Source organism: Brachyhypopomus gauderio, unplaced genomic scaffold (assembly GCF_052324685.1).
Source record: "Brachyhypopomus gauderio isolate BG-103 unplaced genomic scaffold, BGAUD_0.2 sc63, whole genome shotgun sequence".
NCBI classification, from domain to species: Eukaryota; Metazoa; Chordata; class Actinopteri; order Gymnotiformes; family Hypopomidae; genus Brachyhypopomus; species Brachyhypopomus gauderio.
In genome coordinates, this window is record NW_027506884.1 from 775,126 (window position 1) to 800,435 (window position 25,310).

At 44.6% G+C, this 25,310-nt stretch overlaps 3 protein-coding genes across 6 annotated transcripts in view; all 3 read left to right on the forward strand.

Moving 5' to 3' along the window:
- bptf (bromodomain PHD finger transcription factor) overlaps positions 1 to 12,585 on the forward strand; it is a 29,310-nt gene extending 16,725 nt beyond the window's left edge. For 2 of the 3 annotated variants that reach the window (XM_076988710.1, XM_076988711.1), the window contains exons 19-31: positions 1,700 to 1,836; positions 2,158 to 2,302; positions 2,453 to 2,676; positions 3,924 to 4,194; positions 4,380 to 6,016; positions 6,443 to 6,525; positions 6,642 to 6,867; positions 7,241 to 7,530; positions 7,643 to 7,816; positions 8,092 to 8,284; positions 8,385 to 8,469; positions 9,870 to 10,056; positions 11,862 to 12,585. In XM_076988710.1, coding sequence (XP_076844825.1) covers positions 1,700 to 1,836; positions 2,158 to 2,302; positions 2,453 to 2,676; positions 3,924 to 4,194; positions 4,380 to 6,016; positions 6,443 to 6,525; positions 6,642 to 6,867; positions 7,241 to 7,530; positions 7,643 to 7,816; positions 8,092 to 8,284; positions 8,385 to 8,469; positions 9,870 to 10,056; positions 11,862 to 11,898 — 3,689 coding nt within the window. In that variant the 3' untranslated portion in view covers positions 11,899 to 12,585. The remainder of the gene's footprint in view (positions 1 to 1,699; positions 1,837 to 2,157; positions 2,303 to 2,452; positions 2,677 to 3,923; positions 4,195 to 4,379; positions 6,017 to 6,442; positions 6,526 to 6,641; positions 6,868 to 7,240; positions 7,531 to 7,642; positions 7,817 to 8,091; positions 8,285 to 8,384; positions 8,470 to 9,869; positions 10,057 to 11,861) is intronic. The other variant, XM_076988712.1, reaches the window with a different exon arrangement.
- A 655-nt stretch (positions 12,586 to 13,240) lies between these two features.
- kpna2 (karyopherin alpha 2 (RAG cohort 1, importin alpha 1)) lies at positions 13,241 to 16,751 on the forward strand. Of its 2 annotated transcripts, none has more exons than XM_076988708.1 (11): positions 13,241 to 13,396; positions 13,655 to 13,759; positions 13,887 to 14,027; positions 14,204 to 14,289; positions 14,379 to 14,647; positions 14,738 to 14,832; positions 15,071 to 15,334; positions 15,548 to 15,781; positions 15,927 to 16,109; positions 16,236 to 16,385; positions 16,535 to 16,751. In XM_076988708.1, exons 1-11 carry the CDS (start codon positions 13,256 to 13,258, stop codon positions 16,622 to 16,624), a joined length of 1,758 nt encoding a protein of 585 aa, XP_076844823.1. In that variant the 5' UTR covers positions 13,241 to 13,255; the 3' UTR covers positions 16,625 to 16,751. The 2 variants fall into 2 exon arrangements, with proteins under 2 accessions (XP_076844823.1, XP_076844824.1); XM_076988709.1 differs by lacking the exon at positions 13,241 to 13,396 and adding an exon at positions 13,418 to 13,440.
- Positions 16,752 to 16,878: 127 nt separating this feature from the next.
- Positions 16,879 to 25,310, forward strand: part of smurf2 (SMAD specific E3 ubiquitin protein ligase 2) — a 41,019-nt gene continuing 32,587 nt past the window's right edge. The window contains exon 1 of the mRNA XM_076988754.1: positions 16,879 to 17,330. Coding sequence (XP_076844869.1) covers positions 17,279 to 17,330 — 52 coding nt within the window. The 5' untranslated portion in view covers positions 16,879 to 17,278. The remainder of the gene's footprint in view (positions 17,331 to 25,310) is intronic.

Consider the following 25,310-nt stretch of genomic DNA (forward strand, 5'->3'; position numbering starts at 1 on the left):
AGCATGATCGAGCTGCGTGGTCGTGTCGTGCTGGTAAATTCAGCGCTGCTGGCGCTGATGAACACCGCGGCTGCGTGTGAGCACCACTGCCACAGACGTTTCTTCGTTTGTTTTCTGCGGCGGCTCTCCTGTCCTGGCGGTGACCGTCAGTCGTGTGTCTTGCAGCCTCCACCTCTTCCGCTGCCCCAGTGGCAGTACGTAGCATCAGCACGTCTGGCCAAACGTTCCAGATGGCTGCTGCCCCAGGCCCCGTGGCCGGCAGTGTCATCACCACCAAACTACCTCTGCCCGCCAACAGCAAGATAGTCACAGTGAACGTGCCAGCCACACAAGGAGGTAGGGCAGGCCTCCACCCGCTCCGGCATGCTGTCCTTAACTAGGCCTGCCCGCACACACCAGAGCCATGGCCACTGAGTGCTATCAGTGACATGAAAGGGTTTGCCCATGTTTTTCATGGGCGTAGACTGTGGACGTTTTTTAGTAAGACAAAAGATCTCGTCACCACTCCAATATGGTATTAATGGTTGGATTAAAAAAAAATGTTTAGACTAATGCATCGACATTAATTTTTTCAGTGCTTTTGTGAGCCTGCTTTTTTGGGTCTTTTTTTTTCTCTTGTGTTTCAGCTAATGTTTTTTATTGTTCGTATACTGTTACAAAAATTGTCGGACAGATCTGACAACAAAATTTAAAACCATCTCTTCCATATTCACTCGGAAATCAACACCACCATGCAGTGTATACGTGTCTCCGCAGTTGAATTAGGAGTGGAACCCAGTGTATACGTGTCTCCCCAGTTGAATTAGGAGTGGAACCCAGTGTATACGTGTCTCCCCAGTTGAATTAGGAGTGGAACCCAGTGTATACGTGTCTCCGCAGTTGAATTAGGAGTGGAACCCAGTGTATACGTGTCTCCGCAGTTGAATTAGGAGTGGAACCCAGTGTATACGTGTCTCCGCAGTTGAATTAGGAGTGGAACCCAGTGTATACGTGTCTCCGCAGTTGAATTAGGAGTGGAACCCAGTGTATACGTGTCTCCGCAGTTGAATTAGGAGTGGAACCCAGTGTATACGTGTCTCCGCAGTTGAGTTAGGAGTGGAACCCAGTGTATACGTGTCTCCCCAGTTGAATTAGGAGTGGAACCCAGTGTATATGTGTCTCCACAGTTGAGTTAGGAGTGGAACCCAGTGTATACGTGTCTCCCCAGTTGAGTTAGGAGTGGAACCCAGTGTATACGTGTCTCCCCAGTTGAGTTAGGAGTGGAACCCAGTGTATACGTGTCTCCGCAGTTGAGTTAGGAGTGGAACCCAGTGTATACGTGTCTCCGCAGTTGAGTTAGGAGTGGAACCCAGTGTATACGTGTCTCTGCAGTTGAGTTAGGAGTGGAACCCAGTGTATACGTGTCTCCCCAGTTGAGTTAGGAGTGGAACCCAGTGTATACGTGTCTCCACAGTTGAGTTAGGAGTGGAACCCAGTGTATACGTGTCTCCACAGTTGAGTTAGGAGTGGAACCCAGTGTATACGTGTCTCCCCAGTTGAGTTAGGAGTGGAACCCAGTGTATACGTGTCTCCACAGTTGAGTTAGGAGTGGAACCCAGTGTATACGTGTCTCCACAGTTGAGTTAGGAGTGGAACCCAGTGTATACGTGTCTCCCCAGTTGAGTTAGGAGTGGAACCCAGTGTATACGTGTCTCCACAGGTGTGGTCCAGGTGCAGCAGAAGGTGGTGGGCATCATTCCATCCAGTACAGCTGCCAGTGCACAGTCGTTCTCCTCATTCCAGTCACGTTCAGTCAACATCAACATCAGGCCCAACACCAGCACCTCTACACAGCAGGTACTCTTCATGCACGCTAGCTAACATCTCCTAAATATGTTGGTGGCCATTTCAAATTCATAAACTATTATGGTTTTCTGGTTCAGACGTAGTACTGGATCAAATAAGACTTTGTGAAAGAATGAACCTAGAAGCCATTGTTGTTGAGTTAAAATGATAAATCTGTGAGAGGGAACTGTTGCCAAATGTATTTTATGTTATCTTTGATATGAGCTTTTGGACCAAGAGTCTGAATGTCAGGGTACTCTGCATTGTCTGCAGTGCATCAGCTCTGCCATAGGATTTGACATGTTGCACCAGAAGGGTTTATGCTGTCTACATATATGTACGTTTCAGGTCACCACAACTGGAACCCCGCTCCGGCCCGGAATGACGGTGGTCCGTTCCCCTCTCCAGCAGGCAACGGCTCTGGGCAAGACCATCATTCGCACCCCCCTGGTGGTTCAACAAGGTATTCTTCCTGCAAGTAGGTCTTCTGGCAAAAAAACCTGCAAACTGTTGAACTAAACTCATGATAATTAATGAGCTCTTGTAGGTGGTGAACTCCATTTGCTTCTCCTGCGTTATTTATGATGCTTGGTTTTTTACTCCACATTCCTGTTTCCAATTGTATCAGGTCAGGGCCAGCAGGTGGTAACTCAGATCATCCGAGGAGCTCCTGTGTCCAAGGCTGTGACCAGCACCAGCCCGGCCCAGGCCGGCGCAGGGTCGCGGGTCATGGGCTCTCCGTCTCGGCCGTCCACTCCAGGCCAAGCCCAGACGCCCGGCACTGCCCGGCCGCAGCAGGGCCAGGTCAAACTCACCCTGGCTCAGCTCACGCAACTCACGCAAGGAGCTCAGGTTTGTACGCGTCCTTCGGCATTTGCTTGCTGTGATCACCAACAACACTACCGTATTTCCTTTCTCCATCTTGATACTTTTTCAGTCATTTTGGGCAAGACTCTAAATTTCCTTTACTTGCTGGCGCACCCTTGTTTTTGGCCCTTGGTATGGCATGACACTGGTATTTTGGAGGAATGTCAAGCCTACACTGGATAGGGGTGTGTAAAAAAAAAAATCGATTTTTCAATTCAAATCGATCATTTGAATTATTCGATATCGATTTATTAAACCTGAGATTGATCTGGCTAATTTTCCCCGCATATGCGTACCGTTTTAACGTCTCACGTTTTATATCGCGTGACGTGCTTTAATTCCACCTTGTTTAGGTGTATGAACCCTGCAAACATGACTTTGTTCATTGCACTAAAGCGTGGCACGGGTGAAGTTTCAAAATTCGAGAGGTGTACGACCTCGCGAAGCGACAGGGCACTGGCGGAGCCACCATAATTACGTCGTTTTCGGTGCGCAGACCCTCACGCCAGTCGCGACACGTCAAGTATAAAGCTGTGAAGTTTTCTCAACAGCTGGCAATATTGTTACTGCACAAAGGAGCTGTCTCACTCCTCAACATGTTGATCAGCTCATTTTCTTGCAGAAAAATTTGACAATCTCCAAGATGTCAGAAAGCAGTCATGAATAAATCTTAGTTTTTGGACCAGATTCAGAACTATGTTCGTAAATGTTTTTGTTACATGTTAAAAAAAAACTTAATTTGCACTTTAAAGGGCTGTTCAAAACTGCTTTCAATGCCTTTTCTGGTAAAGGAGCTATGTGGAAGTGTGTGCATTAATTGATATAAAAACACTAATATTACAGTATAAACACTAATATCTTAATACATTTTCATAAAGTTTGAGTGTTCCTTGTATCATTACAACTTTCAAACTACACTTTTTATTGTAATTGAAATTTCCCTACAAGAATCGATATTGAATCGAATCGAAAATAGAATTGAATCGGGACCTTGTGAATCGGAATCGAATCGAACTGGGAAATCAGTGGTGATGCCCACCCCTAACACTGGAAACTGACTCTTCCATTCATCTTATTTCCTCATTTTGTTTATTTGCTATTCACATTAAGTGCTTATACCGTTCAGCTCTTTGAAACCTTACTTGTCTCAGCTGAATCCAACTTGCGTTCTGATACCCGTCCTGGCATCGTCATCTCCACCATTATCCTTTCCTTCTCTTCACTCTCTGAAGGGAGGGAGCCCAGGGTTGACTGTGGTGATCCAGGGCCAGGGACAGACCACAGGACAGCTCCAGGTCATCCCCCAGGGGGTGACGGTCATACCAGGTCCTGGGCAGCAGCTCATGCAGGCAGCCATGCCCAACGGCCAGGTCCAGCGTTTCCTCTTCACTCCTACCGTGTCTGCACCAGCACCGGCTGCTGCAGCACCTGCCGAACCCACACCCATCACCTCAGCTACCACCGCTGGCACCACAACCACGCCTACAGCACCTGCACAGCCAGGTAAGATTCTCCTTCATCTTTTAAAATGCGTCCTCAGGTATACAGGTTTTTTTTTTTGCCAAGGACAAAAGTAGTTCAACCTTTTTTAAAATTTAATTAAGTAGCATTAAGTAGCTAGGGCAGATTTAAGGACTCATTGAGCTGAAAATATACTTTGTGTGTGTGTGTGTGTTTCATTACTGCAGTGATACAACCTGGAGTACAGGCCCAACCTCCTACCCAGCCCTCCAACGTTCCAACATCTCCTCCTTCTCTGCCAATGTCCCAACCCACCCAACTTGCAGCTACTCCAGCCCAAACCCCAACACCTTCCTCGCCTCTCCCTACTCTGCAACCCCACCTTTCTTCTCCGCAGCCACAGGCCCCACTGCAACCACAATCCCAAATTCAACCGCAAACCCTCTCTCAACCACAGATTCAGCCGCAAACCCTCTCACTACCACAGATTCAGCCACAAACCCACTCTCAGCCACAGATTGTGCAACAAACCCTCTCACTACCACAGATTCAGCCGCAAACCCTCTCTCAACCACAGATTCAGCCACAAACCCCCTCTCAGCCACAGATTCAGCCACAAACCCTCGCTCAACCACATATTCAGCCACAAACTCTCGCTCAACCACAGATTCAGTCACAAACCCTCTCTCAGCCACAGATTCTGCAACAAACCCTCTCTCAACCACAGATTCTGCAACAAACCCTCTCTCAACCACAGATTCTGCAACAAACCCTCTCTCAACCACAGATTCTGCCACAAACCCTCGCTCAACCACAGATTCAACCACAAACCCTCTCGCAGCCACAGATTCAGCCACAAACCCTCTCGCAGCCACAGATTCTGCAACAAACCCTCGCGCAACCACAGATTCAGCCACAAACCCTCTCTCAGCCACAGATTCTGCAACAAACCCTCGCTCAACCACAGATTCAGCCACAGATTCTGCAACAAACCCTCTCTCAAATTCAAATTCAACCACAAACCCTCTCTCAAATTCAAATTCAACCACAAACCCTCTCTCAAACCCAAATTCAACCACAAATCCATTCGCAACCCCAAATTCAATCACAAACCCCATCACAACCACAAATTCAACCACAGACCCAAATTCAACCTCAAGCTCACCTGCAACCGCAAATTCAATCACAAGTACATTTACAACCCCAAATTCAACCACAAACCCATTCACAACCCCAATTTCAGCTGCAGCCCCAGCTTCAAATTCAGTCTCAACCACAGCTTCAAATTCAGTCACAGCCACAACCCCAGTCACAGCCTCAGCCCCAACTCCAACCACAACTGCAACTACAGCTTCAGCCACAACCACAACCTTCACCTCACATACATGCTCAGACCCCCATTCAGCCATCTCCTGCCTTACCTGTCTCTCATGTAGCCCAGGTGACCTCCCCTCCAGCACAGGTAGCCACTCTCTCCGTAGCCCCGCAGGTGACGCAGGCTACAGTAGCACAGGTTCGCCCTCAGCTCCAGCTTCCCGCGCAGCTCCTCAGCGTGCCTGGACTCCAGCAGCAGGTGCTCTCACACATCCAGAACCAGGTGGCGGCTCAGCTCCAAGCCCAGGGTACTCTGCCCCAACAGATCAAACTGCAGCTGCCAATTCAGATCCAGCAGCAGGGCGGTGGCCAGGTACAGACGCACCAAATCCAGAATCTAGTGACCATCCAGACAGCCAGTGTCCAGGAGCAGCTCCAGCGCATCCAGCAGCTGCGAGAGCAGCAGCAGCAGAAGAAGAAGCAGCAGCAGGAGGCTAAGAGGGAGCACGTCCAGCAGTCCAGCAGCCAGAGTGACCTCCTGCAGAAACAGGTACCTGCTCATGGGACACACACCTTTTCACATGATATATTTTTTCCAGTAAAAGTCCACAAAGAAACAACCTAAAAGCCAAGCAGTTGTTTCTCTAGTATGGTTTTGTGCTGCTCTGCCACATCTACTGTGATGAGTTGAGTTTAAGCATGAAAACTATTTGATTTGGTACTGGGCTAGTTTGGTACTAGACCTGTGTGTTTTAGCTTGAGTGAGTTCAGTTGGTGCTTGAATCAAAGGAGCATTTCAGACATGCCATAGTACAGTAACAGTAGCGTTTATCAAAGAATTTAGGTTTAGGCTCAGACATTGTGATTTGAATCAGAAATGATGCTAATCTTTCTGCACAGCTGTGAGTGATTAAAATTAAGGTCTTTGCCTAAGAAGATCCCTGATCCTCAGAGTTTTGGTTTGATCCTGTTTTAGGTGGTCATGAAGCAGAACGCAGCCATAGAGCACTTAAAGCAGAAGAAGTCCATGACTCCTTCAGAGAGAGAGGAGAACCAGCGGTAAGGGAAGCGTGGCGTTCCTTGCGTGCAGCTCCCGTTCCCCGTGTGTCGGTTTGCGCACCGAGATGATCCAGTCTGCTCTCTCTGCCCCCAACCCCCCCCGTCTGCGCATGCAGCATGATCGTGTGCAATCAGGTGATGAAGTTCATCCTGGACAAGATCGACAAGGACGAGAAGCAGGCGGCCAAGAAGCGGAAGCGGGAGGAGTCTGTGGAGCAGAAACGTAGTAAGCAGAATGCCAGCAAGCTCTCCGCCCTGCTCTTCAAACACAAGGAGCAGCTGAAAGCGGAGATCCTCAAGAAGAGGGCGCTGCTCGACAAGGAGCTGCAGGTGGAGGTTCAGGTGGGTGGAGTGCGCGCACGCCCACGTCTCTCCCGCTTCAACCCACTTTGCGCTCGGCCGTGCTAGCTTTGCCTTCCTGACGCGTGTGAATCGTGACGCGATTAAGGCGGGAGCTTTTCGGTAGCGTGACGGAGATTGACGACAAATTTTGCGAAACGTGACCGAGTTTAGTTCGGTGGTTGTTTGTAGTAAGTGCACACTTGGGAGGTCAAGACGGTCGTTAACCGCTTGTAACCGTTTGAAGTGAACTGGCAACAGCAAAAACAAAAAGCATTCACCAAAAGCCGAAAGGTCATCAGGCCGCATTCCAGTATGAAGGAGTCGTTCATCATTCTCCGTTCACCCTCTCACCTCGTTGTCCTCTCCCTCCCAGGACGAGTTGAGGAAGGACCTGAGTAAGCTCAGGAGGGAGAAGGAGAAGACCCAGACCCCCGCGTCGCAGGCAGCTGCCGTGGCCAGCAGCGCCCAGCCGGCCGTCCTCGCCGCCCCCACCGCCGCGGTGCTCTCCTCGCCCACGTCTGGCCACAAACGTAAGCGCGAAGACGACCGCGACGCGGCCTCCGCCAAGAACAAAAAGAAGAAGATGATCTCCACGTCCTCGAAGGACAGCAAAAGGGACACCAAACTGTACTGTGTGTGCAAAACGCCTTACGACGAGTCCAAGTAAGAGCCACGTGGTTACCTTTTTATTTTTTTGTTTTATTTTTGTTGATGTACTAGTGCTAGTGACAAAAATGTAGCCCCTCGAAAATGACTCGCTCTGCTCTGCTTGCAGGTTTTATATCGGTTGTGATCTCTGCTCGAATTGGTACCACGGCGAGTGTGTGGGCATCACAGAGAAGGAGGCCAAGAAGATGGACGACTACATCTGTATGGAGTGTAAACGGGCTCAGGAGGGCGGCTCGGAGGAACTCTACTGCATCTGCCGGACGCCATACGATGAGTCCCAGTATGTCGTGGCGCCTGTGCTCAGTAATCGTTATCTGGGAATTCCCATCAACTTTGGGACTTGAGGCTGTTAAATACTGCATTAAAGATGGTAACAGGATATTGCATCAAGCAATTAGATCATTCTGTTCCTTCAATCTTCCTTAGCTACTTTACACTGTGACGTGTTTTTAATAAAAAAAAGGAAAGGTCCCTCGTTTTGGTAGAGTGGTCGTTAAGAACCGGAGCGTACCCGCGTCTAAGACCTTCGCCACACTTCGGCTTTCCCGCCCGCAGGTTCTACATCGGCTGCGACCGCTGCCAGAACTGGTACCACGGGCGATGCGTGGGCATCCTGCAGAGCGAGGCCACGCACATCGACGAGTACGTGTGCCCGCAGTGCCAGTCCACGGAGGAGGCCATGACCGTGCTGACGCCGCTCACGGACAAGGACTACGAGGGCCTGAAGCGGATCCTGCGCTCCTTACAGGTGACTGGGGTGGCGGGCACCACGCGGGCACCACGCGCCCAGTAAGGTGTGTTGGATATTTGTAAAACGTTAACTGGTAAACGTCTCGTTCGTGCATCAGGCCCACAAGATGGCGTGGCCGTTCCTGGAACCCGTCGACCCTAATGATGCTCCGGATTACTACGGGGTCATAAAGGAACCGATGGGTAGGAGCTTACTCATTAAAAACAAGCACATTAAATGCTAATAATAATTTGACTTTCAGTTGTTTAACATGTAGCGTCAAGGTTTACCACATCCTTAACGGGGCACTTCATAACAAGCTGGCCAATTCTTGTGTTGGTTTTGAAGCCCATTTGGAATTAAATGGCTAAGACAGGGGTACTCAATATGTCGATCACGATCTACTGGTCGATTGCGATGGAAGTGTGGGTAGATCGCATGACGTTAAAAAGTAGGGGATGAATGACAAAAAAGATGAATGACAGGCTATCATCCATCTGCACTGACGGTTGTCTTTTGATTGACATACAGGGTAGCCAATCGGAAGCCTAAAACCCACCACTTCATACAGAATGGGAGGAGGATTTATTTCACTATATTTCACTATGTCATAAGTGCGTTTGCCTCATCGGTCAGTGTGCCGTTGCTATTACAAAGAAGGGAAACGTGGAGCAGCATTTTCAGACTGTTCAAGTATCACTTCAGGTGTCACTTCATTGTTAAACACAAGAATGTCCTTCCAAGACAGAGAGATGATAAGCATTTGTTGAAGCCGCTGATTCCTTGTTCCGAGACTTTAAAAACAAATCTGAAATATTCTCTTCAATCAAAGCTCTCCAGCTATCGAGGAATACAGTCACACAGCACTCTGAAGCCATGACCAAGGATTTGACCCAGAAACTTTGGACTGCGAGTGTTTCTCGCTACAATTAGCGATACTTTAAAATACTTTATAAATTTAAATAAATTAAAATACTTTATTTATCCTAAAAGGATAAAAGGAAAGAAAGACTACACAATATTAAATAGTAATAATAATAACTTAAATAATGATAATATAGAAGAAATACATTTGTTTTGCATTTTTATTGTCATCTTATAAGTAGCTTGCAAGCTGAAAAGGTGTGGGCACCCCTGGGCTTAGAGATGAAAGGGCTTTAAATAGACTGCTTTAATTTAAGGGTAAGAACACCAGAATTGAGTAATTCACAAAAATCTAGAATTGCAGCCTCTGGTAATTCATTTTTTTTTTCTTTCTATAAAATTGACAGTGGGTATCTTATCAATAATGGTCTGCCAGGCCTACGTAATAACGATTTTTGCTTTCGGTTTTGTCTTGCGTAATTGCAGATCATGTTCAGTGGTCACATGTGGTGATTAACATGGCTAGTGATTCCCCATTCCACAAAATAAATATCAATACCCTTAAATTAAACCTTATATTCTTACTTTAAATGCATGCATTTTTCCCCTTCAAAACCTGATGCACAATGCCAAAACCTGATGCTGTGGTTAGCTTATGGACTGCACTTAATGCTTTAAATATGGTAGGCTTGCCTCTTCTTGCCTGTTGCAGTAATGTTCTGTTCTGTGTCACCTGCAGACCTGTCTACAATAGAGCAGCGGATACAGAAGCGATTTTACAACAAATTAACAGAATTCGTAGCGGACATGACCAAAATTTTCGACAATTGCCGCTACTACAACCCCAGTGACTCACCTTTTTACCAGTGTGCTGAGTTCCTGGAATCCTTCTTTGTACAGAAGCTTAAAGCTTTTAAAGCAAGCAGGTAAGGCTGACTCGGAGTGAACTGCCTAATCCTTTGAGGCACGTTTTTGTGTGTGTGTGTGTGTGTGTGTGTGTGTGTGTGTGTGTGTGTGTGTGTGTGTGTGTGTGTGTGTGTGTGTGTGTGTGTGTGTGTGTGTGTGTGTGTGTGTGTGTGTGTGTTGTGTGTGTGTGTGTGTGTGTGTGTTTGTGTGTGTGTGTGTTTGTGTGTGTGTGTGTTTGTGTGTGTGTGTGTGTGTGTGTGTGTGTGTGTGTGTGTGTGTGTGTGTGTGTAGTGTGTTTGAAGTGTGTATCATTTTAGAACAATACTTTCAGAAGGCAAATAATTAGTTGAACAGCTTTTTATAGACCAGGCCCCATATTCACAAAGCATCTCTGCTTTATTCCACATTCATCACTTGCCACTGTGCGAGTTTACCAGTGTAAGTTAAGGAGTTACTTTAAGCTTTGTGAATATGGACCCAGGCGTGTGAGTGTGGGTGTCTAACCTCAGTTGCAGCTGTGCATGTGGTGGTACGTGCTTACATGTAGTGTAGTACTTTAACATTTATTAGTCACATGACCATGTTCTTTTTCATCCACCTCTGTCTGTCTGTGCTTCCTGCATGTCATTCATGCCACTCGTTCTTCTCTTGCAGATTGTGATGTCATGAGTGTGAAGTGTAGCTGGAATCTGTTCTGAATGGGTGGAGATTCTCTTTTAGAGAATCATGGAATTTGCTGTTTTATGAACAGCTTAATCCCCGTGTAATTTTATATTTAAATGAAGTCAATTATGTTTCTTAAGACACCCGGAAAGTGAGAAAACACCCAAATAAAAGCCAAAAATCCAGACAGATCTTCCCTGACAATCACTCTATGGCAGCCATGTTGTTAAACTATGAGTATTTGCCTTTTTGTTCTTGGGTTTCCTTGTTGCTAATGTTCATTCATGAGTAATTGTAAGCAGTGTAAAACTAGGAAAATTGGCATTTTGCATACTTGAAGATTTAAAGATATTTGTATTTGCCCAGCAATTTCAGTGATACTCACCTGGCACTGAAAAAAATATTTTGTATATTTTATTGTAAGAGATTTAGGTGTCATTTGGCTCTTTGTATGTCTGGGTGTCCATTTCAAGTACCCCCAGTCTGAGGGATCATGTTTGAGCGTTAATGTGCTCAGGACACATCTGCAACACAGATCCGTCCAACATTACATAAGTGTTTGTATATAAAAGTATGTATGGGGAATAAAATATGGTTTTATATCCTTTTGTGAAGGATTTTATGCTTTATGACCTTGGTGAGTGACTAAAATTGTAGAATTTAATACGAGACAATTTAGACATTCAGTCACTATATTACTTCAACATTTCTTTATAGTTTATAGTGAAGAAAAATAAAAAAATAATTGGATTTTCTTTGAAGGTTTTGCTTTGTTTTTTTGTTGTTGTTGTTGTTGTTTTTTTTTGTTTGTTTGTTTGTTTTTTATGCTGACCAGCCAACCACCAAAATGGGCAAATTCTAGAAACACCTTTGAGTGGCTAAAAAGCATTGTGCACATATTCTGCCAACATGGCTGCCATGTTCTCTCCCATTCCTTCAGGATGTATTTGGGTGTGTGTACGTATGTGTGTACGTATGTGTGTACGTATGCGTGTACGTATGTGTGTATGTATGTGGGTGCCTTTTTCTTTCTTCTTTTTTTTTTTTTTTTTTTTTTGCTGTGTTTTTATTTCATTTTGTCTTGTGTTGTCTGCTGTCCAATAAAAAAAACATCTAAGGGCTCTTAATTTCACTTCAGTTTGCTCTCTTTTGTATTCTGTAGGTCTCATAACAACAAACTACAGTCTTCAGCCTCATAGAATACAACCACACAGTGCTAACATGCATCCCAAAAGGATTCTGGGGGGTGGGAAAGGGTTCTTAACAACTTTGGAACTGGGCATCTTCTGTGCCTTGAATGCCCCCCCACCACACATTCTCCATTCTCTCTGTGGTCCTCTTCCTCAACCCCAACTGACGGTTCTTCCCAGTCGACCAGCATCGCACATAAACTGCAGTGTTCAAAGGGGCTTTTCTTTGACCCTGCCCTGCTCTATGACTGTGGAGTGAATTGGGAGTGGAGGAATTACTTCAAGCATTTTGTAATGATTATTACCTCAAAACAATGACTTTTGAATGGGGAACCCCCCCCCCCCACCCCACATCCTCCCTGTTTTTTAAAATCATGTTTGCATAATCCGGGTCTACAAATATCTTTTTCATAATAACAGCTTTTCACGTGATGTACAAGGACGGTTATGGATATCTGTGAGGATTAGGTCTGGACATGCCGGACTGACGGTCAGTGGGGTGCTGTGGTGCTGTGCAGGTTTCCTAAAAGGACATAAGATGTAGGAGTGACTAAAACAGCTAAAACCAAGATGAGTTGGAAGGCATTCTGTTTGTATGTCTTTTTCTTTCTTTCTTTTTGTATTACAACTGAAGAAATATTGATGTATATGAAACGTAAATAAATGGAAAGGGTAGACATCTCTTTCCCACACTGATGTACATGTCCTTATTTGATTGCTTGTTTCATGTATAGTACATATCAAGATCTTGGACTAAAGATCCTGAATAGGTTTGTCATTCATCAAAGTGTAACATCATTACAGGGCAGCACAACAGTCTGGCCTGTTTTTAAAGGCCTAGGTTGGGGAAAATGTATCGTTATGGGTCTTATGTTCAGGGTATCTCTAACTTGTTGGGCAGAAACTACCTTGCCAATAGGCTAGTATTTTCATTTCCACATAAATTATTGAGAATTACAAAGCATGTCAAAAAATATCAATGCGAACCTTTAATGTAATTTTGAAGTATACACAGGATCCCCTGTGTGGTTGGAGAATGTGCGGGTCACTCACTACGTCCTGCTGGTGTGCTCTATTTTCTAAGACTAATTTGGCTGAGAGAACAATCGCACATAAACCTCAGGGACGAAAAGAAAGTGTTTTTTCTGGTTCTTGTTCCAAAATTGAGTGAAACAGTAAAATTACATGGTCTTGTCAAACCAACGAGCCTGTAAATACTCATTTGGGTTGGGCACCATCTGTCATGTGCTCACGGATACCGTAGATAATATGCCAGATAACACATCGATTATATTGCAGACATTATAATCTAAATGAAATAATCTATAATCTAAACATCATGACTTTACATTGTTACTAGTTTTTAATGTTGAAACAACGTATCAAATCTCGCGGTAGGAAACGTTGTCCACGCCCCCTTGCGACCTGTGATTTTTCAAATCGGTCCAATCGCGCGGTGCTTTTTCTCAAACGGACCAATCGGGTCGTTCACACCGGCGATTTAAAGGTCTGTAGTGCATTTGAGTTAGTCACTTCCTTTGGAGAAACTCGGTAAGGATTCTTTTCGTGTTGCTCTTCAAATGTAGCATTAATTTTTAATACCGTATTCAAAGTTGGGGATATATGTAGCTGCATATTTTTATTTAGACATACACTCCTGCGTGTGTATGAAGTAGCCAGCTAGTAACTTTAAAAAGTATATTCTCGATTAAAGCCGATGTCATGTGAGTGTATTGTGTGTAATTATGCGGAGTTGTTTTTCCAGGTTGATCTTTTAGACGATACTCATCTTTCTACTTTTGAGATGTCTGCTGGCAACGAAAACGGTGCACGCTTGAATCAGTTCAAAAATAAAGGAAAGGATGCAAACGTGAGTAACGTGAGCTAGTTCGCCCACTCCCTTAACTCTGGCTGGTTTGGTCAAACTGGACCTCTTGTCCAGCTGGGCAACAGACTAGATGAACGAACCCAGTTAATGTTGGTTGTGTGACCTTCAGGAGCTGAGACGCAGGCGGATCGAGGTCAACGTTGAGCTTCGGAAGGCGAAGAAGGATGAACAGATTCTGAAAAGGAGGAATGTGGCCACTCTTCCTGACGAGGCCACTTCTCCCCTTCAAGAGAAAAGTCAAAACTGCCAGGTAGAGTGAAACCACATCGACTTTTACTTTCTTTAGTTTAATCTCAAGATATGCGACGAATGCACAAATCGTAGTAATTGGCTACCTATGAAGCATTTTTTAAATAATCGATACACCACTTGACCTAGCTGACTGGCTCTCTGTAAAACCAGATGTGTGATGTTGTTGCACTCCAGGCTCAGCACTGGACCGTGGAGGAGATCGTCAGTGGGGTTAACAGTAACAATCTTGAATCTCAACTGCAAGCTACCCAAGCTGCACGGTAAATAACTGCTATGATCTCATGATTATTGATGATAAAATGGATTCCGTTTTTGCTCGTTGCCAACACTTTCTTTTTTGCAAACTTAGGAAATTGTTGTCAAGAGAGCGACATCCACCAATTGACCGAATCATCAGCGTGGGCTTAATCCCCAAGTTTGTGGGCTTCCTAGGCATCACAGATTGCCCCCCTATTCAATTTGAAGCGTCCTGGGCCCTAACCAATATTGCATCTGGGACGACCGACCAAACTACTGCTGTGGTTGAAGGAGGAGCTATCCCAGCGTTCATCAGTTTGATCACCTCACCACACCCTCATATTAGTGAACAGGCTATCTGGGCGTTGGGCAACATTGCAGGTGATTTTGGAGTCTGTGACCTGTTGATCTTTTTGAAAGACTTTGATGGATTTTTTCCATAATTGTCTTTTTTGTGATGTCCACTTTTAGGTGATGGATCTGCCTATAGAGACAAGGTTATCAAGCATGGTGCCGTCGGCCCCCTTTTGAGTCTGCTTGCTGTCCCTGACCTTTCTGTGTTTGCTGTAAGTTAAATGAGTTTGATCATCTTGCAAGTTGTGTGCGAATATCAGTCCTTTACCCAGCAGGCAGTGAACTCAGAATCTCGTTGTATCATATACAATGACAATAAAATTCTACTCTACTCTACTTGTTGCACTAGATGCCATGTCAGCTGTAGGAATAACTTCTTACCACTAGGTGGTGTCGAAGCTCAAGTAGTCCTTCCTTAATTTTCCTGTCTCCCCTTTAACTTCCCAACAGCCTGGTTACCTGAGGAACATCACCTGGACTTTGTCTAACATGTGTCGTAACAAGAACCCTGTCCCGCCCCTCGAGGCAGTGCGACAGATTCTGCCTACCCTTGTCCGCCTCCTACATCATAACGATAAGGAAGTTCTGGCAGATACCTGCTGGGCAGTTTCATATCTGACCGATGGGCCCAATGAGCGGATCGAGGTGGTGGTCCAAACCGGCCTGGTTACTCGCTTGGTCCAGCTCCTCGGTTCCGGAGAACTCTCCATTGTGGTTAGTGAGCATGTCCAATTTACTATTCATAGGTATCTTATGTCTGACTGAGGCTTAAAACCATTAGCATGACTGTATAGCAAGTGATTTTTTTATAATATTTGGAATTTTATTCAGTTTACATTAGGCCTTTAGCATGAAATTGTAAAAGCTCATCACTCGTGTGTACAATCTAGTCTCCAATGTTAAACTACACCTGTCTACCACCTTCAGACTCCCTCCCTGCGCTGCATTGGTAACATCGTAACTGGAACTGATGAACAAACCCAGGCGGTGTTGGACGCTGGGGCTCTTACCATGTTCTCTGGTCTGCTGAGGCACCCCAAGAGTAACATCCAGAAAGAAGCCTCCTGGGCCCTGTCCAACATTACTGCAGGAAAGGATACCCAGATCCAGGAGGTCATCAACGCTGGTCTGGTGCCCTACATGGTGGAGGTCCTCAAACGGGTATGGTTGGGCCTCAAATGCCTCTAACCTTGGGGAGGAATTATACCAAATGTACAAATAAAGCTTTAAAGGTGCAGTGGCCATTATTTCACCATGGATGAGCTGAAGCTTTTCATTCAATTAAATTTTCTTCCCATTTATACAGGGTGACTACAAGACCCAGAAGGAGGCAGTGTGGGCAGTGACCAACTTCACCAGTGGAGGCACTGTGGAGCAAGTAGTATTTCTTGTTCAGTCCAATGTGCTGGAACCACTTTTGAATCTTCTGACTGCCAAAGATAGCAAGACTGTCCTTGTCATTTTGGATGCAATCAGTAACATCTTCCTGGTATGTCACAGTTTCTCACCAGTGTTGTATGGACAGTATGCATGCACAATCTCTATACTAGTGTTCTCTCAAAGCAACCCTTTATTAAAGGTGCCGTTGACTTATTACTGCCTATAACCTTTTTAGGCTGGTGAAAAAATTGGTGAGACTGACAAGCTTGCTTTGATGATCGAAGAATGTGGTGGTTTGGATAAAATTGAAGCCCTGCAGACCCATGAGAATGAAATGGTGTACAAGGGCTCTCTTAACCTTATTGAGAAATACTTCTCTGGAGAGGTAAGTCCATGAAACAGTCATTTGCCACCCATAAGTAACAATTAATCCTCACTTATACTGATGGGGAGATTTTTATTGACAATTTAATGTGCCAAGTTGTCCGTTTTACTTTGTGGATTTTAATACTGATTTGTAAAATCTTTCTGCAGGAGGAAGAGGATGAACACGTGGCTCCTGAAGTAACAACTGATGGCTATGCATTCCAAATCAATGAAAGCCAAGGCACTTTCAACTTCTAGATGTTTGTCCTGTTGATTGTTTTTTCCGGTTGTTTGTCCGAGTTGACCACTAACCTGTTCTGGAGAATTGTACATATGGACCTGTCTGCCTTTTTTATTACATTGTAAATAAAGTAAATAAAACTGGCTTCTTGTTGACTTCATTTTGGTTAATATGCATAATACTGGGGGGGGGGGGGGGGTGTGGAGGAGGAGACGGATGACGTCAGAGGCTTGCTGCCCCCCCTGCCCGCCCCCCCCGCCCGAACTGAACACATGCCAGTATAGCTGACCAACTCCATCAGGAGACACTTCAGTTCCTCTGCGTCTCCCACAACTTTACACAGGCGTCTCCTCGTTTAATCCGCGCTCCGATGGAAAAATAATGGACGTTGTTCGGTTTCAGTTAACTTTACAATATGTGGGTATGGCTTAAAAGATTTATCTTTCGAGTAAACCGACTGGATCACCGTACAGGCTGGCGGTGTGTGTGTGTATAGGCGGGCTGGGCGGTGTGGACATGGCGGTCTGTGTGTACATCCGGGCCACTGCGCCGTGACTCCATTATCACTTCACTGAGGGGAGTAACTGACCAGCGACCGCAGACACGAACATTTCAACGTCCGAGGGGGAGTTTCGGTCTTTAAACCCCACCACGCTGGACATCTAACGGACATGTCTAACCAAGGGGGACGGAGAAACGGACCCGTTAAGCTGCGGTTAACCGGTAAGGACGCAGGCGGCCACATCCACCCCGGGGTTTACACGCTAGCTAATCCGGCTAACCTGGGTGATTGTGAGCTGGTTGTCCGATTCACCTGCGGCTGTGAGGCGCGTTTAACGCCCCGTTAGTTTCATCCGTCTGTTTCCCTTTTCCAGTTTATTCTGATTTACCAACGTGTCGGGGTCGGTGGGACGAGTTGGTCTGCCTGTAATTAGCCTAGCTAGCTAGTGTTGGTAACTGGGCGTCTGCGGAGGGAGGCTAACGTTAGCGAGCTAGCCGTGTGGGTTCATCCGTGTGAGTGCGGCTTATACTCGGGGGCTGTTGGGGCTCGTTCGCGTGTTTCACACGGGCCAGCCAGGATCTGAGCACAGTGTGCTCTCGGTGGGGTTAGATTACTTACTAAACTGCCCCTGTTGGTTAGTTATAGCTCAGCTAGCTAGCTTGGTGGTTGGGAGTCCCTGCCCCAGGATCAGTCTGGACGGGTTAATATAAAATAGACAAGGTGACTAGTACATTTACATTATTCACTAGTGCTTTTGGCTTGCTCATTTAGAAAGGTCGTTGGGTGACTACTTTTTAAAAACCCGACATAACTAAATGGTTTTCTTTATTCCACAATTTGCGTATAACATTTCAAGACCAAAATTTTTCTTAGTTTCAACATTTGAATTCGTGAAAATGTCATCGCCGTCAAGTTTAAACCATGCAAAGGAGTTAACGTAAAACTTAGTTTTTACTGTCTGTGTTGAGCTTTTCAGCCACGTCTAACTTTTATTTTCACTGTAGAGTCTAATATTTATATTAAATGTTGCTTCTTTTCAACAAATTCATTATTCATTTAACTAGCTAGTTGTTTTAATATCGTTATTCGGGTACCTCCGTGATGTCTTTGGACTGCTGCAGAAATGTGATCAGGGTTTCTCTGCTCTCAAGTGTGTTTGGTTGGTTTGTGTTGTTTGAGTAGAAGTAGAAGAAGCATGAGAGTACATTGTTTTGACTGGAACAGGGAGATGACTGCATCTGTGTCTGATGTACATCCAGCATCAGTGCTGAGGCAAATCACAAGTTTTCCCTTTAGTTCAGAGCAGCCAAGTAAAAGATTTAATCTAGTACTGTAATCGATAGAACAAAGTAGAAAAGATAGATGGCCCACAGAAATGCTTTAGATCAGTTGAGTCATGGTGTTCAATATTACCATGCTAGTCGTTTTTTTCTACCTGTGAACATATTTCTCAGAAAGTTTAAGCTCAACCCAGCACAAAGTAATTTATTCATGAATTACAGCTTTTACATTTCAGAGCTTATCCTTTCAATGACAATGACACATCTTTTGTTCTGCGTCAAAGAGAACTGTTTTTTAAACCAAACTGCAAAATCAAGAGGGACAAATATTTGCAACTTGCAAGTGTTTGCTGACATAATGACTCTAATATCTAAAGTAAACTCTAATGTCTCTCGTGTTTGTATTGTGTAAACTGTTTTCTGTCCTTTTTCTAAAGCCTCTTTTTGAATTGTCTCTTAATTTGGAAGGACTGAAAATTAAGAGAAAGCTGTCAGCATGGCCATGGAAGTGATTGCTTGGCTGATTGATTGTCTCTTTCAGTCTTCTTACATTCATTTCTCTACTCCACTAATGCACATGTAGGCATGAGTCCAAATCTAAGACGGGTGGACTAGTGCCAGCTATGGAACCAGGATGTATAGGAAGCGTCACATGGACTGCTGAATGGCTTTACATTGTGGAATATATTATAGATGAGCCAGTGGCAGAGTTAAAGTGTTTGCATTGGATTTGTACATATCTTGACAACCACATGAACTCCCTTTGTTTCCATAGATTGTTGAGAGCTCAACGTTGTTTTTTATTCTTTCACCAAATCATTGGGTTACAGTATTTTCATATATATGTATGTATGTTCGGGTGCATGTGTTTCGGAATGTGCTGACTGTGTCAAATGCTTTATGTAGGCAACATGTCTCTTGCTCTGCTTGCCAGTGCGTATATGTTGAGTGTGTGTAATAGCTAAAAATAACAGGATGCTAAAAATAATACTGCCAGCTAAATATATATGCATATATATTCCTGTGTATGTAGCAGAGCAGCTGAGAGAAGCTGGGACACTCCACCATCACTCCACTTTCACTCCACCATCACTCCACTTTCACTTTCAGTTATGGCCACCTAATTTCTCATGGAAAAACCCCTTTGCTTGCACAGCTGATGAAGAAGTGCTGTCTGAAACGCCCAGTCCGAAACTCAGTGTACTTATATTCTTTAAGCGTCTGTGTAGATAGACAACAAAATGTTTCTGTCTGTTTGGATGTTTATTGTTATAATAAGTGATACACATGCAACCATCACACCATTTCATAACAGGAAGCAGCTATAATTTCATTAGATGGATGTCAAATAGTTGTTTCAATTGTTACTAAGTATGAAAGTAATTGCAGTAATGTAGGTGTTCACATTGTGTGTGTAGTAAAAACAACCATTAGCTGTGTCAAGCTTACTGCTGCCAAATGTCAAGACTGCATTTGACCAAACACTTCACTGTTCTGTTTAAACAGCAGGAAAAACCAAAACTAAGGCATGCAAAGGGGGGAAAAGTACAGTAATCACACGTCATTTGTAAACGATTTTCTTTTCCAACTGAGTACACTTACAGTTCCACCAATTAATGGACCAGGACTGGATTTCCTGCTGGTTCAGCTGCTCTGTGGACGGGGTGAAGGCAGAGGCAGTATAGTGCTCACAAATGCCAACGCTGTGCTGCTCACAGCCAGTCGCAGGGAGGGAGGTGTTGGTGGAGAGGCACACGGAGGCTTCTGAACATGGAGAGACCAGTGGGATGAGCCAGCGCAGGTGACAGGCAGACCCAGCTGCATCAGTAGCCCCAGGGCTGGTTTCTCATACATGTCTCCATGAAACGGATTGTCAGTTCCGGGACGAATAGCAGCCAGGATCTGTTTTAAATAAAAGGGACCCTTCTCACATCTAGACTCGCATCAAAACGATAAAGTACAAGTGCGTGGCAAGAATTGCACATTTAAAACACAGCAGCCAGTCTTGGCCCCTCAGCGAGGCTTGTGCACCAAGATAAATGATTTTTATTCGTTTAGTTATTTAGGTGATCAATTGTTTATACGTTTTGGGGGATATTCAAAATTGTGACTTTAGAAGTGCAGATATTAATCTAGAAACCCAGCCTCTCGGGCAAACCCTTTTCTTTAACCTCACGTGCAGGAGAAACACATTTTTCCACTTTGCGTTTAGCCTACGTATAGGATCCATGCCAATGCAATTTGACTGCTTAGTAACAGCCTGTTTAATGCTATCTGTTGTTGGTTGTCAAGAGATTTATTTAACTCGCTTATCAATGTAAATGGCAGTTTATCTGTTGTATTAGTTGATGTTAAGACTAGTCATCCCTCTATAAACCCTGAGAGGCCATGTAAAACCATGTGAATCGAATCCTAATAGTGAAAACACATGGACCAGAATAGCATTAGGCCATGTTGAGAAATACACCAGAGATATTACATCATCCAGTACACATACCTATTTATCCTTTTGATGTCCTTTGAAGATGGTAAGCGGTCATTGCGGTCCCCAACACCACTTGTTTCATTAAACAAGCATGATGGTTTCATTAAAAAATATTAGTTTGGCTGAATATGACACACGATGTAGCCTTTAGTGTCTTCATGGGCTACTCTGCACCTTGTTTGGTTATTTATTCATCAGTACTACTTGCCAGATCTTTTACTATGTTAATATTTTACACAGCATTCTGTGTTGGAAATGCCCTACTTCACAATGAGTGCATTACTTCTCTTCGTCTGCCAGGATGTACTCGGTAGCTTTTTTTATATTACATTGGTCCATCTGAGTTCAGGCCAGTATAAAGCGGCCCTCTCTCTAGATCAGTTTTGCTTTTTAGCAGAAGGATGTGCACGGTAACAGACACGGGGAAACCGGATCCTGGGTCTGCACTTCATAGCCACCCCACAGCCCACTAGCAGCTGTGTCAAGTCTGCGTGGCTTTCACCACAGGTCTGCCTAAGAGCTATAACGTTTGTAGACGTTTCCCGAGCACAGTCTTAATTCTCTCATTTCAGGACGGAGACCTTGAGGGCCTTGTTCCTTTCGAGTCTTGTCTGAGGCTCTCTGTAATGTTCTGCAGATGCTGAGGTGGAGTGTCTGTTGCCAACATCTGTGATTGTAAACCCCAGGTGTTCAAAGTGCTAGCTGTTGCCTTTTTGATGAGAGAGCTGCCTTTGACTCTCTCTACCTCCCTCTTCCTCTGTATACCTCCGTCTTCCTCTCTCTACCTCCCTCTTCCTCTGTCCTCTCCATTCATCTCAGATTGCTCTTGGAACTCATTTAAACGTGCCAGCTCATCGCACCTGTCAGCTTACCTGGGTTTCTTTCTTGCTTGGTTGTCCATCCTCTCAGTCAGCAAAGCAGGACAACACAAATATCTGATGGCTTTACACCCAGATCAGACAGGGTGTCCAACTCTAAGTACTTTATTCCTCGCCGTGTTTGTCAAAGTGGGGGTGATGTTTAAGACCTTTTCATTTCTATTAATTTATCCCCAAAGCCTCACAGATCCAGGACATCAGTATCTAACAGTATCTATCCTAGGTCCCTATAGAATTTCCTTTTTTTTCTAAGGGGTCTGTATGGGACATGAAAACACATTCACTGGAGAATTGGCCGGATTTCTGTGCCTGACTTTCATTCCCAAGTGTTTAGAAAGTTAGTTACATTTACAGTCAACCATGAAAAGCCACAACGAATTTAGCAGCATTGCAATGGCGGCCAAGCAGACCTGCTCACAGGCAGACCTGCTCACAGGCAGACCTGCTCGTGAATAGTGTGGTGTGTGTGCTATTCTTTCACCAATCCCAATCATTTGCTCCCAGCCCTCCTACCTCGGTGCGTCTCTTTGTAATGGTAGACATTCGAGCCGTAGACAAAACACGAGCTCCACTTGTACAGAAGTGCACACACTGGTGGTCTCCTGCAGGACCAGTGTTTACCTGTGGCAGGTACAGAAACACCCAGTGAACCGCGTTTCCTCACGCCTGCGTTGTTTAGTCTTTCTCTCAGAGAGGTGTGTGATGGTGCAGGCCTGTGGAAGTCTCACCTCACGGTGTGAAAGACCCTGTGTCTGCTCCTCTTCTAGGGACTCACGCTGCTCTTTGTGCTTCTCCAAATAGCAGGGTTTTTTAATAAAAAACCCCATTACAAATATGATTTCCAGAATATTTAGTGTTAAAGATTACATTTTAGCTGTGTAGGCCATTAATCTAATATAACTGATAACACCGTGTTTAGCCTGAGCAGACTAAGTTGCTACAACATAAAGGAAAGGGGAAAGAACACTGTAGGCAGGGAGGTTATGGACACCATCACTAGCACTGAAAACATAAAGAGTGATCGCCCAATTTTCTGACTGTCCCCATAAGCCTCAATGGACACACGTGATGTTAATGCTTGAAATGAACCATAAGCATGTAACCTTAAACTGACAATAGTCTTGTTGATCACCCTTACTGAGGTCCAGTCTGAAGGCAAGATTCTCTGCATTTCTGTAAAAATTAAAGTACAGTGCCAGTACCCTTACACTGGACATGCTGTGTTTTCCTTTGGTCAGAAAATTGCCCCAACAAGATGTGGCCCACCCATAACTACATTTATTTTGGGGCTATTCTGTCACCATAGCAATATATATTTTAAGGTTTTGGTTAAACAGAGTATTTACAAATAGGTTGTTTGACTCCAGTGGTGAGCTGTCCAGTCGCTGTGGCGGAATCGTTGTTTTTCTGCGTAGGTTACGCTCCTGATCTGTGCGTCTGGCTGAGGGGTTGGCTTCATCTTTCTGAAACTGCCTATGCGGTAAGAATTGGGTGGAAAAGTATTATGAAATCATGGTGCTTATCCCGCACTGGAGAAACACTCTTCCATCCTTCACCTGATGTAATGCACATATTCACCCAAGCTAAGGCCTGACCCTTCAGAAACTGGAAAATGTGTCTGCAGCTCTTAGGTGAATGATGCTGGCTATTCTCTCTGCCATTTGGCACGTGCTGTCACCATCTGTGCAGTCTTTGTGCAGCGTGTGATAATAAGGCAGTAACGTCTGGAGGGCCCCCAGCACCAGAGGTGGGGGGGACATACACCTTTATTCTACATAAGATGGAGTAATACAACCTTGTGTTTCACCCTCCATTTGACTGTTCTTTGGCCCTGGTGGTGGTGTTGATTGGTGTAGACACAATACAACCTACCAGCGTTCAGTGTTTACTGTGTAAAGCTGTATTTATTATCCATATTGGTCACTGTGTCGTTTCCACCGTCTGGCTTAAAGCTGCATCGGAGTTTTTTGCACTGCCAGCTGAAGTTTGTTTGCTGTCATTAATTACCTTTCTTTTAACAATGGCATCATAGTGTGGTATGCGCAATATTAATGAATATAACAAATGGATGTTAAGTTTCTTTTTTAATGTATGTTTAAAAACCCTTTCGATCAAATTTATGTATTTTATGCAGCACTAGTACCGAAAAGTTATAAACACCACAACAAAAAAGTGCCTTTACAACTCAGAATGGCTTCATAAAATTAGAGTACATTCTGTTCTGCTGCATAATGTGTTAGTAAAGACTGTCAAGTGATGGTTTGATCTGAAATATAAACTGGGAATTTGTCCTCTTCAGAGCGAGGAATGTCTTTTGCCATTAACATCACTAGGCTCACCAAACCTTCTGTTTCTGCTAAAGAGATTAGTGAACTCCCATTCCTCAACAGCTCTACTCCATTACATCATATTAGTCCAAAGAGCCAAACTGTGCTCAGAAATCACTCCAGTACCTTGTTCTTTAAGTGTGGTCTGTGACCAACTTCTTTTACCTAAAGCTAACTTTAACCAGATGGAAGAAGGTCAAATGTGTCTCTGAAGCTGGTGGCATACTGAAGTAAAATACACCATCACCATAGCTCATACATTTCATTTGTTCTAGAGGAAGAGCTGACCATTTTCTTGGGAGTTCTGAAATTACCTTCCAGAAAATAAATCTAAGCTAGTAAAATAGGAAGCTGTCAATCAACTGAAAAACTGGATAAAAATCATAATGCTGTCTAAGGTGATTTTTTTAGACGGGCTCTGTGAACTTAAAAATGGTGGGGAAAAAGTGATGTAAGGTTTTCTAAATGGTGTTCACATACGCTTATTTTTAACGGATGGAGTTACAAATTGGGTCGGTTGTTTTGTGAATTTGCAGCTAGCTTGTTCATTGTGTTTAACACACAGGCTATCAGATTGGGACGACTATTTCCACCTCTGATAAAGTGGTAGTTTCGGTGCGTACTGACTAGCCAGTATGGAATGTTACCCAACCATACAGGGTTCTTCATTTGATTTCAGTCTGGCATGACGTTGCTTTCTCTCCATAGTACCCCCACCTTTGGAACAACAACAAAAGGGATACGTCTTGTATTCCCTTGTCTTTTGAACGCTTGAGTCATCTTGGTTTTGACGTTGATAGCCCTTGAGGTCCTTGTCAGTCCATTTCGTCTAGCTAATATTTTTTTGTGGAGGTTTATGGTGGGAAACTTCTTCAGCTATGTGTTGAGGAGAGTCTACATCATTGCTTCCCATACCTTTCCACTACCTAGTGTCTTGGGCCTTCCCCATGCGATTTATGGGAGTGAGAAATAACACCCCCCCCCCCCCCCCCCCCCCCCCCCCCGTCCCGATATCTGTATAATGATTGATCTAAAAACCCCTGTTCATATCCACCTCAGTGTCCATTTCAATGTGAGGATACTGGCAAAAGATTTATACCCTCTGCATTTTGGTCCACTTAGCCAAACTCATCAGACTCGTAGGTAAACCCTCTGTGCCACTGGTTGCATACTACTGTAACACTTTTTGTGTAAGCATTTGCCATACTAGAGTTGCTACCAGATAAGCCCC

Excerpts from the sequence above, each read along its gene's own strand:
- kpna2 (XM_076988708.1), top strand. The coding sequence starts at position 13,256 with ATGTTGAAACAACGTATCAAATCTCGCGGTAGGAAACGTTGTCCACGC. Across the intron at positions 13,760-13,886 it reads ATAAAGGAAAGGATGCAAAC|GAGCTGAGACGCAGGCGGAT; the intron begins GTGAGTAACGTG and ends TGTGACCTTCAG. Across the intron at positions 14,648-14,737 it reads GGCGTTGGGCAACATTGCAG|GTGATGGATCTGCCTATAGA; the intron begins GTGATTTTGGAG and ends GTCCACTTTTAG.